Genomic DNA, 14,929 nt, shown 5'->3' on the forward strand with positions numbered 1-14,929 from the left:
AAAAAAATTAGGCTAAGAATTGTTATGTTTGAAAACAATTTTACATTTCATTCAAGCTTGCAATTATCCACCTCCAGTTTTTAACCTAGCACCAATAACCAGAGTTTTACAGGACACCTTTTCCCCAACTTATCTCATTAAGTGCCGGATTATCTACATATTTATGCCTGAAAAAACATAAATATATTTTTTCAAGCCAAACACATTTAAACACATTACAAAAACATAGTCTAAATCATCTAATATCTACAGCTATATTTCACAGAACATGGTGAAGATAGATGTGTGAATACAAAATGACTAGCAGTTTCAATTTCCTTTAATTGGATTTTCAGAATGTCAATACTCAAGCAATTGCACCCATCTAAACTGTACACAAGCTAAAGTGCTGGATTTTCAGAATACAGGTATTGGGAGTTTAACAACTGTCTATTTGATAAACTCATGTCCCGACCTAGAAATATGCAAGAATATCATAGGAGTTGAACTGCAGCAATGGCTGGAATTTTCTCTCGTAATTTCTGGGTAACAGCCACTCGTACGGTCATGACCCCAGCTGCTGGTCCTGTTATTCGGATTTTAACTACTGGCTCCTCAATTGCCACTAGTTCAAGAGATCCTCCAGCTGCCCCAACAAGGTATGGCCTTATTTCTTCCAGCACCTGGCACAATTAACAAGTAAGTTATCAGTTAAAAACATTGAAGTTCGAGAAGAAAACAGCCATCACATGCTTTATAACTTGCATCTACATATACATGCAGGTATTATAGGCTTCTTCTGGGAGCGGCAAATAAGGGTGTTGACATAGGAAAAAAGAGGAAGATACATGTATATACATATCAACCCAGCCATCAACCCAGCCATCAACCCAGCCATCAGCCCATATCGAGGCTTTGGGCACTAATGAAAAGCAGAACATTGCCAGTCAGAAACAGCTCTTATCAGATATTGTATCTTGAAGGCTGCAACTTCAGGGGCCTCTATAAAATGAACTACAATACCAAAAAAATCCTGTTGCACTTCTGACCATCTTAGACTTGACAGAAGCAAACATATATTTCGATAGAAAAATAAACTTTAGTATCAGAGAACAGGGGAAGGATGTTTGATGCAGGAGAAAGAGACTTCACCCTTGGAAAAAAAAGCTGTGAAGAACCATCCAAAAACAACAATGGTATGACATCAAACTCTCCAATTTCACTGCAAACCTGCTGATGAACACTACATATTAATGTGACGGCACTGATTTGAAGCTAGTAGAACTATGACTAAATCCTAAAGCAGGACCAAAAAATGCTTCTAACCCTAGCACTGTTTGTTTTGGGGGTTTAATGGCAAGTGGTGGGGTGGGGTGGGCTTGGAACTCCCAGACTTTGTTTTGCAAATTTTTTTTAAGAGGAAGGGTGGGGAATGGGAGGTTTGCAAGGGAATGGGACGGTTTTCTATAAGCCTCCAAAATCCAGTAACTGCTAAAATCCTTAACACTCCAAACGAGTGAATGGTACAAGTTATATAATTTTTGGCCTCTTTTTTCCTTTGTTAACCTTTTTTTTTAGTCTAATTCCAGATCTATCCTTTCTATTAGAAGGATAAATCAAAACGTACATGGCCTATCTTCTTTCTAAACCCGTATCTTTACAACAATACAATAAATCTTCAGTTAACAAACACCAAATCTCCTATTTCAAAAGTTTGATTGAGTTTTTCCTTTATAATCTGCCAATTTATTATTCCTTCTCTCTAGCTTTTGTGCTCTCCTACAATAGCTCATTTCAAGATCTGCAAAAAGGTAATTGATATAATTATAGTGTTTGGTTCTTTGAATTTTTAATGTCAATTGTTATGTATTTTTTGAAGCTAGCTTTGATCACTTAATTTTCAATAATGTTGGCTTATGTTGATTATTGGATGCATCAAGTTTGTTTCAATTTAACACCCTGTACATGAACACAAGAATTAAAAATTATAATTAAATACATTTTAGTAATTACAAAATTAAACCTTACCTTCCTTCCTCTAACAAAACAAAGGTGGGTTCATAACCTTCCTTTTCCCTCATTTGATCCAAACAAGGAAATAATTCATATCCCACCTTTGCTTTCCCTTCCCCTTCCATACCTTACCTTTATTTACACCCCCCTTGCCCTTCCCTCACGCACACCAAACATAGTTTAAAAGATTCTAAAGCTGCCCTCCAACCAAAGGTTTCAAATCCATGACAAAGCCCAGTTTCACTACACTTACTCCTTTTGAAATCCCAACACCCTCAAACCTTTGTTAAAAGCAGCTCTTATAAGGTATAGAACACTGAAGACTACCCAGAGATTTTGAAAACCCTATTCGAAAGGGTGAAAGCTGTTTACAATTAAGGCTATTATTGATAGACATCCCAGTCAAAGACGTTACCTAATGGCTACCTATCATATGTTATGAGCACATCACAAAAACTGCAGCACCCTATTGGGATACAAAGGAGTCAAGTAGAATCTTATAAACAATTTAGGCAACTATTTGTCGGTTGCCTTGATGATAGTTTTCGGACAACATAAGCTAACCATTTGATAATAGGCCATGCAGGAATGAACCTAGCCCATAATTCCAATTCCATTTTCATGCAAAGGTAAAATTCTCTTAGAAGGGAGGGAAGCCTTGGTATTAGGCATGATTGAGCAAGTAGAGGACCATTAACCATGCATTCAATGATTTCAAAGATTTAACCTTGCTCAAAATTCCATAATGGTACTGTGCAGTAACCACCTGCAATTTAAGTTTCTCCAAGAGAGGGGAAAAAACAGTAGGGGGTTGAAACTGCTTAGCCAGTAGATGCAGTTGGTGGAATATGGCAGAAGGGACTCTCAAAGTGCATCCTAGTTTAGACAACTTTAAGATGTATCTTAAACAAACACAGCACCCTAGACCAAAATTACATACCAAGAGCTAAAATAATAGTTGATGCAAATCCATGCCGGTAAAGATTAAGTTGTAAATGTAGGAAAATATTCCAGAATTCCATAAACAAGTAGAGAACCACAGAGATGATTTACGCTTTTAGTGAATCGAGTGGAAACCTACACTCTGTTATTTTCTTTTTCAATTTGCACCCTGCAACTTAGCATCTTCGATTTTTAATTTTTTTCATTCAACCATTACAATGTGGATATTCACCCGAGGTCATTCACCATTCAATAACTGTTCAATTCCACAACATATAATAGCACTAAAAATAAAGGCTCCAATTTGATTACCTTCTCTATATTTTCTTCCTTCAGCTCAAGTCCGGTTTCTTCATCCGATATAGCTTCTACTGCAACTATCTCAGGAATCTTTTCCATTAAACGACGCTCAATACCCATCTTCATTGTCATAACAGAAGCAGAACAAGAACTGCATGCTCCTTGTAGTTTTAACCGTACAACATTCCCATCAATCTCATGCAATGCCACATTACCACCATCTGAAATCAGATAGGGCCTAACCTCATCCAATACACTCTCAACATTATCCACGGTTAACGGCAATTCTACCGCCGAATCTGGAGTAGCAACAGCCTTTACAACTATACAATACCAAAAAATGCCTATTCAGCAACATTACTCAATAAAATAAAATAAAATAAACCCATTATTCCAAATTAAAAGAAGAGATATGGGTATGATGAGTTAATTGAATCAGTATCCTGAATTATAAGAAAGAAATGAAAAGAGAAAAAACGAACCTAGCCTCCTCTGTGTGAAAGAAGGCAGTCGAGCCTGTAAGGAATGGCAAGGGCTGCCTTGCCGCAGCTGATTGGCGCTCCTCACATGGGAACCAAAAAAGCCTTTACAACTCTGTGAAAGCATACGGGATTCAAATATTCAACTTCATAATAAGAACTGATTAATAATTCCAGGAAAAAAGAAGAAGAAAAGGGAGACAGGGAGAGAGAAGGAGACCTTATGATGAAGAAGAGGAGAGCTGCAGGGGGTGTCTAGGGTTTGTTGGGCACTACAGTGAGTTGGGTTCCAGACCACCGATTGCATCTCTCTACTTCTTCCTTTATTTTGGATTTTGGCAAGAAATGGGAAGAGCGGACAGTGGCTTATGGGAGATGGGGAAGAAAGAGGAGTGGGCAAAGCTGTGTCTCCGTTTGTTTGGGGTGCTGATTCCGCCAGGAAGGCATAAAAATAATTACTAGTACCAATTTTTTATTTTTTTTTTAAAGTATAAAACTAAAAGTCGTCCATTTTTTCACTATAAAATTAATTTTTTTTTTGTTTTATCTATTTTTTCACTATAAAAAAGGATGCTGCTATCCTTTCACCTCTTGAGGGGTGTTTGATTGTGTTTTTTAAAAGAGTTTTTAAAAAAAATTATTTTTTTTTGTTTTGATTAATATATTTTAGATGTTTTTAAATTATTTTGATGTGTTAATTTTAAAAATAATTTTTAAAAAATAAAAAATATTATTGACATACTTTTCCGTGTGAAAAGTACTTTGAAAAGTAACCACAACCATATTTTCAAACACATACTTAAGAGTGTTTATCTACGTAGTTGTATCTGTGTATTACTTAAAATGCAGATACAACAATGTTTGATAACAAAAAGAATATAAGTTACTATTCATGAATCCTATCAAATTATACATTTGAAATGTATGGAAAATGAAAGCAGGTTATACCTACTTCTTGCAGCTGCACTATGCTGCATTGTTCAGTGAGCAGTGCATCATCCCTTCTCAGTTGCATTCTTCACTTAAATAGTATTTTTTTAAAAAAAAACTAGTTAATAGTTTTTAAAAAAAATCAATGTAGTTAATTGATTTCACTAGCACTGTTCATGTGAATGTAAATAATAATTTTTATTTTTTAAAAAAATTAGTTTAAGGTAAATTAAATTTATTCATACTATAATCTCAATTTTATTCCTGATAATATTTTACCTAATTTTACTGTACACTCAAAAAATTATAAAAACTGTAGTTTTTATCAGATGAATTTTGTATGTAATAGATTTGTAGATAATTTAATGGAATAATAAAAAAATTATATAAAGTATGATTTATTTCACGATGTAATAGCAATAACTAAATCTACAATATTTAAATTAAAAACCATAAATATTAATATATATATATATAAATTATTTTACAACCTCAATTTTAGTATCTCAATATTTTTTAAATTCAATTCATGTATAAAAAATTATTTTTGTTAATTTTAGTCTTGGTTAAGAGAAAAAAGAGAGAAGTCATTAGATTTTGATGGTAAAAAGAAAAATATATTATTAACACCGATTTAAACCACCAAAATAGATGATGTATGTGTCAAATGATTTTATTTGATGAGAAAAATTTATATTAGCTGTTTTTTACCTTTAAGGTTCATGAAAAAACAAATTTAAACTCAAGTTATTTTTTGGTTTCAAGTTAATTTCAATTTTTAGGATGGTTTTTTGGGTTTTTTAGGGTATAGATAGGTTTATCATAGTTCTCAAGGTGTTTTGGGTTAAAATAAATTGAAAAATAAGTTTTTTTACAAAAAAAACCTAAGCCTTAATTTTTTTTTACCACTATAGTCACTAGAATCTAGACAAATTAGACGACATATCATCTACCTCGACAAGGCATAATCTAATTTTTTTTCAAAAACATTATGGTCGATTGACATGTTACCCACCCTCGTTGCAAACAAAAAAATAAAAACCCTGTCACGCAAGCTCTAAAAAAAGGGTCAAACGGGTTAGCAAAGCCCAACAACATCTGACTTTTACTTCTTGTTTTTTTATAAATTCTTTTCTAATTCTTTTTTGAATTAATATTTTTTTATGGTTTTCTTCTTTTTTTTTTAATTTATATTTAGCTTAATTCTCCTTCGCTCTTTTATTTTGTTTAGAAAATCTCTTTAAAATGACGATTATTTTTTTGATTGGCATTTAAATTTAAAGAGTTTTATGATTTATTTATAATTTTTTTAATTTTTTGTGTGGATGAACTTTATTTTTTAAAAATATTTTCAAATAATAATTCTAATATGTGCAACCTTGCATGATTTTTTTTCTCCTTTTTACTTTATTTAATTAATTTAATTTGTATCTTTATTTTTATTATTATTTGCTTGAATAAAAAAATTATATTAATAAACAAATTTAGCAAACACAGCTGAATAAATGTTCCGTCTTTCGATATTAAATAACTTGATTTATACATGTATCTCAATTTTTCAAGTTTTATTTTTAGGTATCCTTAATGAATTTTAATTTATTTATTCACACGCGTAGTTCTCGGTTTATTTGATTGCATGTATGTATAAATTTTTTTATTTGAACTTAAATTTTTTAAACTACAAAAATAAGTTAAAAAAACCTATATATATAATTATTTTTATAGAAAATAAAAATGTCTAACTCGTTGCGGATGACGAGTCATATAGTAAAAAAACTAACTTCTAAGTTGAATTTATTATAGCATTTGTACTATACACTCCATCACAAATCACCATCACTACAGAATGTAATGGTCAATCTTTTTAAAAATTTTAATTTTTAGTTTTTAATTTGATCTTTAAACTTTTTTTTTCACAATTCAATCATTTAAATCCAAATTAACACCAATTTACTTATATTTCTTTTTAAGAAATAATTGAATTAAAAGATACAAGATTAAAATGAAAATGACAGATGCCACAAGTGGTGACTTCGAATTTAATTTGAAAAGTTCCTTTTGGTCCCTTATTATTCTTAGTTATTAGCAAACTAATCATTTTATTTGTTAAAAAATCAATTTTAGTACCAATTTTTTTTTCAATCTTTTTTTTAGAGAAAAAAGAGGCTCGTCGATCCTAGCACAAAAAGAGAAAGCCAACATTAGCAATGATTCTAAACATAAAAATAGTTGATATTAGTGTTAATGAGTTTCATTTTATAATGGTAGTTTCACCCAGGTGTTTTTTCCTTCTTCTTTCCTTAAGAGGCTAATTTGACCACAAGAATATTTTTAAGTTTGGGTTGATTTTGGTTTTTTCTTTTAAGGTTATTGATAGATTTATTAAGGTGTTTTGGGTTAAAAATAAGTTGAAAGGGGTTTTTTTAACGAAAAAAACTTAAGGCCTTGTTTTTTCAACGAGTCTAATAGCTCAAATATATAGAAAGATGATGGCGCACTGTCTACTATCTTTTTTTAAAAAAAAAAAAGTTAGAACATTTAAGAAAAAAAAAAAAAACTTAGGCACATAGATTGGACTAGAAGGCCCAAGAGCCTTACTTATTTTTCTTTTAAAGCCCAGGTAAGTTAGTCCATCGGGCCCACACTTCTGGGCTTTCATTTTTCTTAATTTATTTTTTTATATTTGAGTTAAAAAATTATTTAAAAAAATCATTGAACTTATTTGAGTTCATGAGCCAAATTGTAGGCTTAAGGAGTTAATTCGCAATATCCAAGCTATTGTTTAATTTTTTATTTAATTCTTTTTCTATCCCTTATTTTTTTGAAAAAAACATTTTTCGCCATTTATTATTAATGATCTATTTTTTTATTTAATTCAAACCTAAAAGAATGTAATACAATTTGTTATCAATAATCTAGTTTTGCTATTCCAACCTCACACACCTACCATGGTTTTTTTTTCCTTTTAAAAAAACACATACAAAAAATTATCATGTGTTTAATTGTCATAATATTAAATAAAAAATAATCTATGAGACAAATTTTTTTATTGAATTCAATGTTGTGCACAACTTTGTCACGAGTTTGATTTATTAATTCAAATTCATTTTTTTTCAAAAAAAATTAAACATTGTTGTTTTCTTACCAATTTAGTCTTTCAACATTAAGTTAATTTGAGATTGAAATTTTTAATTTTTTTCTAGATTATCCTTGCAAGTTTCGCAGGTCAGCCTAAGTAAATCAAATGTTTTTTTTTTAATTTTAATACTAGATAAAAATATCGTTAAATTCATTGTCAAAATTAATTTCTCTTTTATGAGACCTAATTCCAATACCTAGACCATTTTTTTTCTTAATCTTTTTTTCTCTGAAATGTGATGTAGCACAGGCCAATTGATTAGTACAACTTTATACATAGATATATGACCAGACCTATTTGGACTTAATTTGATGGGTTAATTTAATGATTCATTGATTAGGGTCTAGTTTGAATTAAGTCGGTAAAAAAATAGATTAAAAAAAAAAACAATATTATTTTGGATTTTTTTTTAAAAAATTGGGTTAGCTCGTGTCCATGCAACCGATTTGCAACATGAATCTTAGATTGGGTCGACCTTTAAGTTGTGTCTTCTAACTATAGCCCAACTTGTTAGTCAATACAATATTATTAGAACTTTAACTTGATCAAGGTCACAAGTTTACCGATTTTCCAATCAAATCTTCAATTCGATGGTTTAATCAACAAGTCACTTATATATGTAGAAGTATTAGTGCTTGTTTGGCCTGGCATTTGTTTTTGTTTTTTAATTTGTTTTTCACCTAAAAAACATTAAATTGATGCAGGTTTTAAGTGTTTTTTGGATTATTTTGATATACTAATATAATTTTTTTAAAAAAAAACCAAAAGAAATTACTTTAATGTATTTTTATTTAAAATACACCATACATCATAATACCAAACACGCAATTAGTGTTTTATTGATAACAAACACCTTCATAAAAGACAACAAGTCACTAGTTGGATTCTTGGTATAAACTAGTTCAAACTAATTGGGTCATCGTTTTGAGAGCATGTGATTTTCCATTGACTTTTTAATGCTATTGGTGGTAGATTTTTTACTTATATAACTTTCTTCTTAAATTTAATATCATGATATGAAATTTTAAATGGTATAAATCAAAATAATAATATATAAATAATGTTTTTTTTGTTTTATGAGTTTTCTCTTATTTTTTCTATAAATTTTTGTTAAATTTTTATTATTTTAAAATAAAGAGACATCTTAAATGTTAATTGAAGCTACAAAAGAAAGTGTTAGAATTAATGTATCATTGAATTAATTTGTTGAGCTAACCGATTTTATAACTATTTTTTATTTGTATAATATACTATTGAAAGGAACTAAAATCCTCTGGAAAAACATTATAGCTCCATGCTTATCTACAATGTTCATTGGGACAATGTGATGGTGATTTTGTCTCTCTATATTAAAAAAAAAACTTAACACTAGCTATCAAGGATATTAATGTCTTTTTGTATGATTCATTTGTAATTATGAAATTGATCGAGAAAAAATAAATCTTTTCCTTCTTGATTGCATGGCGAAACAACCAAAACATGAATAAGCATTTTTTTATTTGAACAATGGGTTACTTTTGTTATTATAATCTCACTTGAGGGGGAGTTTGGTATTAAAGCAAATATAAAAAATAATAAACAATTAGAATGCGTAGTGAAACTATGTGAATACGTTTTAAAGCAAAAAAGTTAAACCTAGAATCAAGAGCTTTTTGGTTTTTTCACAATGATCTTTGCATAATTATTAAGTTATATTAAAGGCAATTTGGTATCTGGCTAGATAAAAAAAAAAACAAAAACATATCGACTAATGCATGCGACGTACTCCCTGATAAATAAGAGCTGTCGGCACCCTATAGGCATCGCATACGACACTTCTCAACGTCTAAAAGTATCATTTCACCATGTCATTGAAAGTGTCATTGTGTCCTCTTACTTGTGGAGTGGCATGTGTCTACGTTGGTGGTCTAGTTTGTCACCGACAAACCTTTTTTTCCTCTCTTCTCCTTTAAAAATTACAACTTGACTCATTTGGTTATTTATGTTTTAATTTTAGTCTTTATTTTTATCATTACTAATTTTTGTTACCTTTTTAAATAATTTAATTTGTTTAAATGCTTAGGAAAAAGTTAGTAGCACATCATATAAAAGGATCATTACTAATTCTTCTAGCAGTGCTTCTGACAACCATGAGTCGTTAGGTGTCAACCATGAACAAACACCCAAGGCACATGCAATCTCTTTTGACCTGGTCTCATTGAGTGCAATGCTGCCATACCGAGGGGTCCCTTCAAAGTAAGATTCATTTACTAGGAAGTATCTTGCATAGTGGAAGTCCAACCACTCAATGTAAATTTGTTTTCCTTTCATACACTATTTTAAAAAATAGTTAATAATTTTAGAAAAATACATTTCAATTAATAAATATGATTTTAGGTTTTTAAATATTGAGACTGCCCAAATGATACCATCAATAATGAAATCATTGATAAAAGTGTCATTGTTTCAATGGAGTCAAGTTTTTAAAAATCTTGAAAGTTTAGAAAGTTCAAGGTTAGCATTATCTTAAACATTTTTATTTCTATTATTATTATTATGATGTTAATTTATTTAGTTGATTAATATTAATTAAATTATTCTTTAACCAATTTGAATTGCAAGGAAAAAAAATTATGGGATAAGGCAAATTATGGTGCTACTAAGATGGTTTAATTAAGTGAATCATGCTTCAACTAAATAATATTGGAATCAAAATAAATGTTTTTTATCCAAATGTCAAGATTTTTTTTTCATTTATTAACTGATAATTTATTTGTATCATATAGGTTGCGTGATTTTTTTACGAGTCACATTAAAAAAAAGCCAAAAAATGCTAAATAAAGAGAGCTTCTAGGTTGGAAAGGCTGTTTGGGCAGGATATATTCAACACGTGATGTCTGGTATTTCGTGTGATAGTCACAATTTGGAGCGAAGAACTAGAATAGGCAAATTCATAATTCCATTATTACACACACTAGTAGATCCATTATATCCATATTTTTTTTTAAATTATTGTTTTAAATGAATATATTTAACTAACAATAATTTTCTATTGCAGGTTACAGTTCTTGGATGTGAATCAAGACGAATGAAGCTTTTTTTTATATATAGAAATGCATATGCAAAATGATGACCATTAAAAAGGGGTGCAGCAGCTCTTTGATAGTCGAGCTTAATACTTTGTGGTATGTTAGATTTTAATAATTTCTCTTTTTAAGTTATTATTTTTTTGAATTTGCTAACTTTTTTCCCCAGAAAACATATAACACCCAGTTACAAAAAAGATATGAAGATGATCTTTTAACCCATTCGAAACTCAATCCAAAATTATGGTTTGAGGTAGGATTGTCCAACAGATTAATGAAAATCAAGTTTATGGTATTTCAAACACTACAGTCGAGGACTTGCAGACAACCTGGAGTATTTCAACTATTGAATACTCGCAATTGATTCTGAGCACTCAAATTTAAGGCGATTTTAAACCAATAAATTGAAGCTCGAACGACCTATTTTATTGATGAGACAAATCGATTTAGTGCTGAGATGACCGAACTCCAGTGATTATACTTTTAGCTAAAATCACAAATGAGCGCTACTTCTGTCCTTTTTATTAGCCCTATGGTCCCGGTAAAGACCCGAATCCTCCTCTTCCTCCAAACCCTCTGTTATAGATGAATTGTATTTGAATTGATAACTTTTTAAATTTAAAATAAATATTTTATTTGCATTTTAATTTAATTTCTTTTAATTATTTTCTATTATTTTTAAACATTACTAATGATTTTACCAATGGATTAAATTTGTTGGTATAATCCAAATAATTAGAAAAGAATTATTATAAATATTATTATTATTATTGTTTAATCATTAATAGTTTAATTTCATCGATAATATTAAAAAAATCATCGATAGGATTACATATGGTCATTTTAATGATGATATATCATATTCATAGAGAGATATATCGACAGAATAAAACAATTTTTTTTTATTTAGTGTGCTTATTCCATCTGTAAATCCATCACTGATTGTTTAATTTTGTTGATAATATTAACAAAAAATTATTAGCAAAATTATATATAGTTTTTTTAACGATAAAATTTTATATTTATTGAAAAATATACTAGAATAAAATGGATAAAAGCTTTTCAATGAATAATAATTGTCTATTAACCTGTCGGTAAAAGTCATGCCAACAAAATTAATTTCTAGTTATCGACATAATATTCCATCCGTAAATTGCAAAATTATGGTAGAGGGAATTGCGCACATCCTCTAGGAAATTCATGGTATGCTTTTGCTTTATAGAAAAATTACATAAAACCTTTCAAGGTTTGAGCATGGTCTGTAAAGTGTAGTTTTTTAAATGTTGAAGGGAAGATATTACCGCGTTCAATTCTTGTGAGATTTTAAGTAATTTTTCCAAGTTTTATTAATGTCCTAATATCTTACTATTTTCATGCTTAGAACATCCTTGCTGTTTCATGAGTAATTAAGAACATATATATATATATATAGTAATAATGATTTTGATTTTGATTTTAATCTTGCTGCAAGAAACTTGGAAAAATGTGATGCTGGAACAAGGTAAACACAAGAAAAATCCATCCAATGCATTTAGTCTTCATGCACTTTGTATTATTGGATGCTGGAATCCATAGTTAACTTTCTTCCCGAATAATTAGTTTCGGGAACCAAAAATATTGTGGAGTGCCTGAAGCCATGTATATGAGCTAGCTAGCACTGTTCTTGTGTTTGCTTAGTTAAGGACAGAAACATGACCCAAGATCCATGTCAGTGGAAGAATCAACTCGGGATTCTTCCCTCTGCCCTGGTATATTTAGGGTTTGCAAGGGTGCAAAACTATGAACAAGCAATGGAGAAATTCTCCAGTTTTTTAATAGCGGGGACACAAAAGAACACATTACATATGCATCATATACAGAAATTTAACTCACCTTGCATGCAACAGTGCATGCATGCACACACTTTTCTACAACATCAATGGAAAGTTTTGCCAAAATTTCTCAATTAAAATACATTTCAGGGGATGCATATAGAGGGTTGTTAAGAGTATTAGATGAACCTTTTTTCTTGAAAAACAAATCTCCCACAAGAGGAACAAGAGGCTTTTTTTTCATTACCTTCCTCTCCTTCTTCCCTCGGAAGGACCCTTGCTCTCCCCCAAGATTCAATATTTGAGCCAAGGTTGGAAAATTCTCCATTCTTATCGTCAACTCTCTCCTCCTTTCTTCCTCCTTGAGAAGATCTTCCATCTTTTTCCTCTCAAAACTCACCTCTCTTGTCGACTCTGCCGCCTTTTTAGCCGCAGCTGCCTCTGCCTCAGCCAACTTAGACAAATTCATGTGAAGCTCAGCATTCAATGAAGCCAGTGCAATTTCGGTCTCGGACTCTCTCTCTTTTAGCAACTTCAGTTCTGCCTTTGTTTCCTCAAGTTCAGCCTCGAGTTTCTTTAGAGTACCAAAGACCCGGTCATTTTGTGCTTCATGATGATCTTCTTCAGGGCTTTTGTAACTAGGGCTTGGTGATAAGAACCTCCATGCATTAGTTTCTTCTCTCAGAGGAGTATAATAAGGCTTTGGAGAGTATATTTCTCCTACGAGAAATCTCTCGCCGAAGATGGCAACAGCTTCTCTGACGGATCGAAATGGGCGAGAAGAGTCAACCGAGGAGCTGTAGTTTTTTGCTGGTTTTGGAGAAGGAGTAATTAGGGTTTCCATATTGATGTAGAAAGTGGTGTGTTTGGAAGGGGTAAGAGGGAATATTTGATGATGGCCTGCAGGGTTGGCTTGGGCCTGGTTTTCTTTGCTTTCACTTCAAAAGATTACAGAGAGAGTAAAAAGAAAGAAGAAGGTATGGGAAATGGAGACTGTTGTTTCAAGGTTAAGACAATATCAGAAAGTTTGGAGGAGAAGACAAAGACTAGTAAACTACCAACGGTTGAGGCATGCGAGGTGGAGTCTCGGGCACGTACGGAGGATAATTAACTCTTGATCAAGAGATCAGATTTGCTTAAGTGTGATTAAAACAAATCAAAGGTTTTCGTAGTAATTGAGACAACATATAAACCTCAAAAAGCAACTTGAAATTTATCAATAATAGAAAATTAAAAAATAACAACAAAAACATTAACGGGAAATCTATCTCTGCAACTGTCATTTTTGGATCCGCCAAATAAGTAACGAGGGTCTGATTGTATTTTCTACTTTTTTAAACATTAAAATGGATAAATTACCCTTCCCAACAATATATTTAGAGTCTAAAAACAATGGCCTTTTTATTCTTTTTACGTTTTTAAATATAGTAAAATTACAAATTTACCCTTTAATGTAAAAAAATAAATAAACTTTATGTTCAATCGTCTTTTTATATTTTTACTTTGGTTTTTTTTTCCCTATTACTAAGGAAATCAAGGGTAATTTATTCCTTTAATGGACATTAAATATTATTTAAATTGAAAATTTCATACGGTGATGCTAAAGCAATGCATGCATTGCCTTCCAATAACTAAAAATGTCTTTCCGCGGTCTAATTTAATTAGTTATTGCATCATTTTCTTCTCTTTTTTTTTTTTGATTTACATGAATATCTGTGTCAGTTTGCGCGCACCATGACTAATCCCACACTCCACTGAATATCCTGCAAGCCCAGTGAACTTTGATTTACATGAATATCTGTGTCAGTTTGCGCGCACCATGACTAATCCCAGATTTACATGGATGTCTGTGTCAGTTTGCGCGTACCACGATTAATCCCACAGTCCACTGAATATCCTGCAAGCCCAGTAAACATGTAAGACACTACGGAAATGACAGACGTGTACAATGAGGTTCAAACTCGGGTACAGAGAAAGGGAACAAGTCCCTCCTACCACTGGGCTACGGGGATGACAGGCGTGTACAATGAGGTTCAAACCCAGGTATAAAAAAAGGGAACAAGTCCCTCCTACCACTGGGCTAAGACCTCAAGTGCTATTGCATCATTTTCTTTCGGGAGACATGTCGATGTTGGCGGAGCTATTTCTTTTCTATAAAGGTTTTTTATTTTTTTCTCGTTTTTTTAAAAAAGTTTAATATTGGTTCTTTTTATTATTGATATTTTAATTTTAATTCTTGTTATTTTAATTTTTTTTATTTTTGTAAAAGTT

The 14,929-nt window shown here is 31.0% G+C and overlaps 2 protein-coding genes across 2 annotated transcripts; both read right to left on the reverse strand.

The window, feature by feature from the left end:
* Window positions 1–286: 286 nt before the first annotated feature.
* On the reverse strand, window positions 287–4,163 carry LOC105128385 (nifU-like protein 2, chloroplastic). The gene is made up of 4 exons (XM_011030018.1): window positions 3,934–4,163; window positions 3,717–3,828; window positions 3,247–3,557; window positions 287–662 (listed from the first exon to the last, which is right to left on the reverse strand). Exons 1-4 carry the CDS (start codon window positions 4,018–4,020, stop codon window positions 474–476), a joined length of 699 nt encoding a protein of 232 aa, XP_011028320.1. The 5' UTR covers window positions 4,021–4,163; the 3' UTR covers window positions 287–473.
* An 8,464-nt stretch (window positions 4,164–12,627) lies between these two features.
* LOC105128386 (WEB family protein At1g75720-like) lies at window positions 12,628–13,626 on the reverse strand. Its single transcript, XM_011030019.1, has one exon. The coding sequence runs from the start codon at window positions 13,500–13,502 to the stop codon at window positions 12,789–12,791; it is 714 nt and encodes a 237-aa protein (XP_011028321.1). The 5' UTR covers window positions 13,503–13,626; the 3' UTR covers window positions 12,628–12,788.
* Between the last annotated feature and the right edge of the window lie 1,303 nt (window positions 13,627–14,929).

The sequence above is a fragment of the Populus euphratica genome, unplaced genomic scaffold (assembly GCF_000495115.2).
Source record: "Populus euphratica unplaced genomic scaffold, PopEup_1.0 scaffold14.1, whole genome shotgun sequence".
Classification (NCBI taxonomy): Eukaryota; Viridiplantae; Streptophyta; class Magnoliopsida; order Malpighiales; family Salicaceae; genus Populus; species Populus euphratica.

Excerpts from the sequence above, each read along its gene's own strand:
- LOC105128385 (XM_011030018.1), bottom strand. The coding sequence starts at position 4,020 with ATGCAATCGGTGGTCTGGAACCCAACTCACTGTAGTGCCCAACAAACC. Across the intron at positions 3,558-3,716 it reads TTTCACACAGAGGAGGCTAG|TTGTAAAGGCTGTTGCTACT; the intron begins GTTCGTTTTTTC and ends GGTATTGTATAG. Across the intron at positions 663-3,246 it reads AGGAAGAAAATATAGAGAAG|GTGCTGGAAGAAATAAGGCC; the intron begins GTAATCAAATTG and ends TAATTGTGCCAG.
- LOC105128386 (XM_011030019.1), bottom strand. The coding sequence starts at position 13,502 with ATGGAAACCCTAATTACTCCTTCTCCAAAACCAGCAAAAAACTACAGC.